The 8,422-nt window shown below is 40.7% G+C and overlaps 1 protein-coding gene across 1 annotated transcript; it reads right to left on the reverse strand.

Moving 5' to 3' along the window:
• Positions 1-38: 38 nt before the first annotated feature.
• On the reverse strand, positions 39-7,525 carry fs(1)M3 (female sterile (1) M3). Its single transcript, XM_043209773.2, has 7 exons — positions 6,862-7,525; positions 5,347-5,482; positions 4,784-5,291; positions 4,345-4,725; positions 3,812-4,285; positions 3,327-3,571; positions 39-3,267 (listed from the first exon to the last, which is right to left on the reverse strand). The coding sequence occupies exons 1-7, from the start codon at positions 7,449-7,451 to the stop codon at positions 148-150; spliced, it is 5,454 nt and encodes a 1,817-aa protein (XP_043065708.1). The 5' UTR covers positions 7,452-7,525; the 3' UTR covers positions 39-147.
• Positions 7,526-8,422: the final 897 nt, after the last annotated feature.

Raw genomic sequence — 8,422 nt, forward strand, 5'->3', positions numbered from 1 at the left:
AAACTTAAATTAATATCAAGAAATTTCATAATTTGAGTTTAATAATTCATAATTATTTAAGAAAAGTAAACAATAATAATACAAATATAACAATCTAGCAACTAATTTAAATACAAAATTAACAACAAATTAACAGAAAACAAACAATTATCTCAGGATGGCCTTCACCAAACTACACTCTTGTTCGTTTTGGCCACACAATAGCATTATGGCCACATCCTGGCCCACTAGCTTCTCGCCCGCCGTGATCAGAGGCCACGCCCACTGATGTTGCTTCTTGTACCCGAAAGTCTTCTGCTGCCAACCGCCAACTGGACCGAAAGTGAAGAGGTAGAAGTGCTCCGCTCCTGGCTGGGTAATCACCAACAAGTACTGGACATCGTTAATCCAGAAGGGGGTGAGCTGCTGAATCCGCTCCTGGAAACTCAACTGCTGGAGGGGCTCAAAGACCCGAGAGCTGTTCCTTCTGTAGATGGCGATGTGCCGGCAACCCAGGCAACTGGCCAGCAACTGCTCCGCCATAATCTCGGCCAGATCGTAGCCACCGTAGATGAGCTGAAGCTGGTGGAATTGCTGCTCCGAGGGGCTTCTTGCATGAATGGCCAGGACGGAGCGATGACTCTTTACGCCGCTGGTGATGAGCAGATCCTCGTCCTGCAGGCTCACGATTTTCATGAGACGACCATCGGCCGGAGTGACCGACTGCCAGTCTTCGATTCGGCAGCTTCCACGATTCAAACGCAGGACACGCACCTCCTTTTCAGTTCCCAACAGAAGCAGGGACACATCCGGATCCAGGTTCTTGAGATTTAGAAGATCCATCACCTCCACTGGCTGTCGCATTCCCAGGATGTGCGATTCGTTGCGACAAGAGAAGCTGATCCTGCTTCTCAACCGCCTCACAGGACAATGGTTCTGCACCTTGACCCTGATGTCACCGGATTTTATCCGCAAAAGTCGATGTGAGACACTCACGTTGGCCAGAAGGACCTTTTGCTGGGAGGACAATAGTTGGGCCTGCAACATACGCCGCTGGCAAGGATTTGTGTCCTTAGGCAGAGGTAGAATCAAGTGTGGGGATCCTTTCAAAGGAGTCTTCATCCAAATAACCTCCAAAGGTTGAAGATCGTGATCCAGATACAGTAAATCATGGCTTGTGGTTTGATTTTTTAGAGCCAGGACCCCTTGTAGTTCCTCGAGGGGACTTCTATCTTCTGTTAATGGTTCCATTACCCTAGCTTTTTGATTAGTTCCTCCCGGGAATAGAGCTTTTTCTAAGACAAGGCTATCTATGTTGTAGTCCTTATCCTTGAAGATACTTCCTCTATAACTTTCACTCAAGTCCTTGCCATTTAGATTCATGACATGACCTGGTCCATTCCATTCCAGTCCACCATGGAAGGTCTTTACTCCGGAAATTGTTTGTACTTTGTTACTATTTTGTAATACCAGATTCTCCAGTTGAATGTTATTTATAGAACGTAAAAGGGGTCTTTCTCCTAGTTGGAGATTCTCAAAGTTCAAGTTACCAAATACTTCCAGGGCTGGACCTCTGAGGGTTATACGATTATCTAGAAAGTACTCCATACTCATAGTATTCACACTTCCTAGTTTTAGATCCCCTTGAACTGTGAGATTTTTCAGTGTTATCCTCGGCCAGGTTAGACCTTTGTTTTGCTGATAAATATCCTGTATCTTTATTCCATTAACTTGGGGATCTTTGAGTTCAAGATTTCCAAACTTTGGGGTCTTGAGAAAGTTAAGATCAGCGGATATACTTTGGTTACTGGATAGACGGTAGAGAGAGGCATTAAGTCTGGGAATATCTATACCATTTAAATGTCCAAAATAGGAGTCATTGTTTAGTTTAAGAGTTAGTGCCTTAAGGGGGCCAAGAAATTCTACAGGAGCTGTTATTATTTGGGGCTTATTGTCCTCAGTTCTACGTAATAGAGCATCTTCTTTTAAAGACTTTAAATCAAAATCTTGTAAAAGATTTCCTTGAGTTTGTAACACTTTAATGGAAGGTTTTCTTAGAAGGACATGCCCTGTTATTGTCTGATTATGATCCTTTCGTACGGCGTGTTTTCTCAAATATTCCAGTTGCTCCAGATCCTGATTATTACTTTCTGGCCAGAGAGCATTCCCAGTGACAAACAGATTCCTCCAGGGAAGCTGACGCACTTTCTCCAAACGCTCTGGAAGATTACTAAGATCTGGTTGGTTGCTCATTTCGGGACATTTAAGACCTCCTTTGAGGGAGAGTTCTTTGAGGTAAAGGTCACCTTTTAAAACCTGATCCTTACGCAAGTCCAGAAACTCTTCGTGGCTTACATTATTAACCCTCTTGACATCCAAGTTGGAAACTCTTAAAGACCCAAAGCTATAGAAACCTCCGATTTCCTGGGGCGTAGTCCTCAGCAGAGTATTATCCAGCAGAGAACTCAAATCAAAGTTATTAATCAAAGGGGTTTTTAGATTATCTGTTAGTAGGACATCGGACAGGAAAGTCTTTCGTCCTTTCAACTCCGAATTAACATCAGAACGGACCAGACGTTTCAGATAATCCTCCCATGGAATGCCATTTATATCCTTTACTTGGAGGGGCTTTTCAAAACGAACATTTCCTTCTAAAAGCAATTGCTTGTGAAGAAGTAGCCTTTGATCCTCCTCTGTTTCGGAAATTTTAGAAAGTAATTCATCAAAAGGTAAGCCATTCAAGCGACGGAAGTGTAGCTTTTCCAAGTACGGGGTATCCACGAGCTCCAAACGCTGCAGGCTGAGATCGTGACCCAGAAGTTGCTCCAAAGGCAGGCCATTCAAACGCTTTACATTCAAGTCCTTTTGCACTTCAAGATCATCTGTGATGACTAAGCTATCATAGACCTTAAATCCCGTGAAGTTTTGATTAGGATTATTCTTTAAAACCAAATCGGAGACAGGAACACCATTTATCTGTTTGGTTTCCAGGTCCTGGACAATCAGAGGAGCCTTGAAACGTTTAAAACCTGTGATATTCGTCTCCTGACCCAGAGGAACTGCATCCTTGGCTATCTCGGCCAAACGGGAACTATAATCCCTACAAATAATATCACCCTGAACACTGGCATTCATGAATATCAAATGCAAAGTATGATTATGGGAATGGGAAGCTATATCCTGTCCGCCACTCAAGAGATGTTCTTCCAAAGGATGTCCTTTTATATAATCGGTTGTCAACGAAGGAACTGTGACTTTGGCATTTCCAAAAGACAACAGGGTTATATTCTGAGGGAGGATGGGAGAAAATATAGCAATTATATTAAAACTTTAAGGTCATAACTCACCTGAGGTTTATTTTGCAATAAATATTGGTTATTTAGATCACTTTTGCTTAATGATTGATTGCCCAGCATTATAGCTGCATTTTGTGTATCCTTCAATACATTTCTTACTGTCAAGGAACCTTGAATTGTTATCCTTCCTGTATAGTATTGCTGCAGGACATCGTTCACGGACTGACGAGCTTGAGGTTTTTGGTTTGCAACTTGGAACTCACCAGAAACGCTCATTTGATCGATGCGGACAGGGGCTGTAGGTGAAATATGTTATAAATATTATTAAAAAATTATTGAAAACTAATAAAAATATTTCAAAATAGTTTAAAAAAGACTACCCTTAAAAATAAACTCATGCAGACGAATAGGTTTTAAGTTTTTTGAATGAAATCTAATTTATAAAAATTGTTATATCTGATAAACCCTAATACCTATAGTAACTATATTATATACCCAAACTCCAAAAAATGTCTAGTATATAGTACAATACTTACTTTTAATCCAAGTATCATTATCACCCCGAAAAACAATATCCTTGGCAAAGTCCAGATTATTCACACTCTTTGCCTCCAATCGTGGAGCAAAAAATGCAGACATAAAAATATTGGAACTGATCACCTGAGCTCTTCTTAGGTTAAAAAGCTGATCCACCACCAGACCATTGAGAAGACGGGTCTGTAGACTGGACACTCGTGTCCTGGACTGCAGGACCAGACGGCCTTGAAGTCTTGTGTCGCGACTTCGCAGGAATAGCGAGTCCAGGAAAGAGTCCCAAGACACTCCATTTATTTTAGAAACATGGAGATGACGAACCACACACTCTTGATGGTTGGGGGATTGAATTTCTTCAAGGGTCTTATTCTCACTGTCCTTGGGAGTAAGCAGCTCATTTGTTTGCAAGGATTTGGTTAAAACAGTGCCCTGCCGGATGGTCAAAAGTGGTGGACTATTAGAGTCCAAGGTGTAGCCTTTAAAAAAAAAGAAATTTTTATATTTTTAATTTTAAAGAATTAGTTTTAAAGCTTACCTGGTAATAGTTGTCCCTGATAGACAAGGTTACCCACTCGTAAACGTTTTATTTTTAGAAGCTCATCATCGTCACTCCCAGTCCCAAAGGATCTTGGGTTCCTCCGCGGATGATTACCAAGAAATCGGTGAAGCAGCTCCTCCAGGCGCTGTTTTAGTTGGCTGGGAGTTCGTAGATGTTTTCCCACCAGTTGAAGTCTATCGATTCTTCCACCTGGCAGCAGATGGAGAGGTTTCTCCAATTGAATACCCGACTTTTGTTGCAAGGACGTAACCAAATGTCTTAGCTTTTCCAGAGAGGATCGACGGCGGAGCAACAGGCCACGCAATCCATTGATGGTCGCTTCAAACTCATGGCGATGGAGTTGGACTACACTGAGATCTAAAAAGGAACGGGATATAAACTGAGATCTATACTAAGTCTCTCTAGGCAGTCTCACCTTCATCGGGTGTGGCTCCCACTTGATTCGAGGATACCTCCTCCACTCCAACCAATTGCAAAGTCCGGATGACGGCGCTCAAAGATTTCCGGTAAGCCAACAGCAAAAAGGTCTCATTCCGGACATTCCTATGGGTCAGGATACTATTTGGCTCTACCAGCTGCTCTTCCCTTCCGGCCACAACAAATCCACTGAAACAATCCAGGCGTGTGGAACCGAAAACCAAAACCTCTCCATTGGAGCGGGCTCCGATCAGAAGTTGTCCCCTTTTGGTGGCTGCCACCCGGCCGAAGTGTAGATCCCGGCGAGTGTGTTTCCGGTAAACCACAAACTGGCCATCCAACATACGGAAAAATATGCACGGATCTGATGTGGCAGAAGTGCAGGCCAAAAGGCAGTTCCGGTTGTGAAATCTCACAGCCTGGACATTTGGTCCTTGAACGGTCAGAGCCTGACGAATCTGTAAACGCAAGCTACTCCTGTCCAGCTCGTAGACAGTGAGCACTAGCTAAAAGGAAAATATTGATTATATAATAATACCATTTTAGCTGATTTTTACTGACCTTTGATTGAGATCCTTTCAGGGAACGTCCAAAAATAAAGTAAATGGGTTGGCGGCCTACAACTTGAAGAACTCTAATGGCCGGTAGAGTCATCTCCTCTAGGGGATTAAAGTATGTTTCCAGCCACTCAAAGGTTCTGGAAGTATTTTTTTGAGAAGGATTCTTAAAAATATACAACTACATTTACTTGATTTTCACAATATTTGGAGAAAAGGACTCAAACAGAGATTTTATTATATTTTTTTCCCCACCTTATGATGTCTATATCTTCGCTTATTTTTACCCGATCCTTAAAAGGAATACCTTAAACAATTTGTGGATCGATTCTCTATCAATCTGCTTCAAAACCTGACAAAAAAAATATTTTTTAGATTTTTTTATAAAATTTGTGGGGAGACCCCTGCAAAATCCTGGATTTCGGTATGTAACCCCTTCCGATGTCTATATCTTGGTCAATTCTCATCCGATTCTCAAGAGAAATACCTTGAACGATTTGTGGATCGATTTCCCGCAAATCTGCATCAAAATCTGAAGAGAAAATATTTTTTGGATTTTTTTCCAAAATTCGTGGGGAGACCCCTGCAAAATCCTGGATTTCGGTATATGCCCCTTCCGATGTCTATATCTTGGTTAATTCTCATCCGATTCTTAAGAGGAATACCTTTAACGATTTGTGGATCGATTTCCCGCAAATCTGCATAAAAATCTGAGAAGAAAATATTTTTTGGATTTTTTTCCAAAATTCGTGGGGTATATGCTCCTGAATCCTGAATCTCGGTATATGCCCCTTCCGATGTCTATATCTTGGTCAATTCTCATCCGATTCTCAAGAGGAATACCTTAAACGATTTGTGGATCGATTTCCCGCAAATCTGCATCAAAATCTGAGAAGAAAATATTTTTTGGATTTTTTTCCAAAATTTGTGGGGAGACCCCTGCAAAATCCTGGATTTCGGTATGTAGCCCCTTCCGATGGCTATATCTTGGTCAATTCTCATCCGATTCTCAAGAGGAATACCTTAAACGATTTGTGGATCGATTTCCCGCAAATCTGCATCAAAATCTGAGAAGAAAATATTTTTTGGATTTTTTCCCAAAATTCGTGGGGAGACCCCAGCAAAATCCTGAATTTCGGTATATGCCCCTTCCGATGTCTATATCTTAGTCAATTCTCATCCGATTCTCAAGAGGAATACCTTAAACGATTTGTGGATCGATTTCCCGCAAATCTGCATCAAAATCTGAGAAGAAAATATTTTTTAGATTTTTTTTCCAAAATTTGTGGGGAGACCCCTGCAAAATCCTGGATTTCGGTATGTAGCCCCTTCCGATGGCTATATCTTGGTCAATTCCCACCCGATTAAACGAATCATAGAATGATTTTTAATCAATCTATTTCAAAATGTATTGCTATGTATATGTTTATGTTTATGTTTATGTAAAATGTATATTTTCTTAGATTTAATCATGAAGCCCTTCGAAAGGCCCCTGAGTTGGGTTTAAATCCATTCTTACCTCACTTTGCTTTGTGTATTTGTTAGATTTGAAGCCACCAGGAGAAGGACCTGATCCGCACTAGCTTTCACCAGATGCAGTTGCAGAAAACCGCCCGGTAGAGAGAATTCCTGGAGAGGATCATAGACCAGCAGACTTGCAGGATCTTCGGAGAGGAGTAGCTCCTTGGGTAGTTGGTAAACCTCCAGGGAATCCTCCAGAACAATGGCCAGTAGAAGGAACTGCCGCCAGGACACCAACTCCGCACCGAGGGCTTTACTGACCCCCACCCGTCCCGCCAGCTTTCCGAGCGGCAAGAGACGCCTCTCGCCGGCGGCCACGTGGAGTCGGAATATCTCCGGGCCATGGAGCAGCAGCAGTATATCCTCCTCCGGTTCTCGGAGCACAAAAATCGGGAATTCATAGTTCACTATTATGTCCACAAAAGGTAAGCGAATCTCTGCAGGTGAGGAACCATTTCTGCAGGCACTTGGCAGTAGTTTTGTGGCTCTGGGATCTCCTGGATTATCGTGGGCACTTAAGTCTCCATCACAAATAGCCAAACAGGCACAAAAAATTAACAAAATTATATTTAATTTTCGGTCAAACATTTTACTTCTTTAAACACAAAACAAATCCATTAAGTAATCTTTCACAAATGATTCTGATGATGTTTCTTTCTCGGGAAGAGTTTTTTTCTTTATCTACTATGTTGGGGGATTACGAGTAACAGTTAAAATATACTTGAGTGTAAATAGAGGAAATGGGGTTAGAAATATTATAAGAACAGTGGTTTCAAAATTATAAAAATATATAGAAAATATTTTAAAGACATTGGTTAGAAATTGAATATTTCGGGAGAGGAAAGGGAAGACTCTTATATTTAAATTACAAAAATCCTTTTGAAATATTAAATATTTTGAATATTTTCTAGCTATCTAAAATTTTATTTTCTTGCTCTAAAAATATGCAAAGAAATATAATTATGTTCTATTTATTATTTTAACAAATTATAATCTTATCACTTTCTTGCTTTTTACTATTCTAAGCCTAAATATATGCAATAAAAATTATTAAATATATTTTTCCAAAAGAGAACCACTTTTGGTCCTCCTCTCCATAATTTCTTTCAGTGTCTGCTGTTGACACCTTTTGGGCTGGGAATTCGGAAGGGAAGGAAAGGCCTTCTAAAAATGAATCAGACAAACTTGGAAAGTGCCTAAGACGCTGTCTATATTCTGTTGAATCAATCAGCTTCGGTCATTAGGCGAGGTCATTAAAGACATTAAGACCCCCAAGTCCCCCATCCCAGCCGAACAAAAAGCATTTAACACGGAAGAGGGAATCGCATAAAAATAAAATATATATGTATATATAGTAGGATTTTTAAAAATGGAATATACTACAGGGATTTACAAAGTATTACGGATGAGTCAAGGTGGCCACACATTTGTACTTTTGTAATTAAAAAGGGGGGGTAGCTATCAGGGGGAAAAAAAAATTGTTTGTAATTATAATCGGAAATCATGTCAATGCCCTTTTTCAGGAATCTGTTTTTTTAAATATCAGAAAATATTTACTT

This window comes from Drosophila bipectinata, chromosome XL (assembly GCF_030179905.1).
Source record: "Drosophila bipectinata strain 14024-0381.07 chromosome XL, DbipHiC1v2, whole genome shotgun sequence".
Classification (NCBI taxonomy): domain Eukaryota; kingdom Metazoa; phylum Arthropoda; class Insecta; order Diptera; family Drosophilidae; genus Drosophila; species Drosophila bipectinata.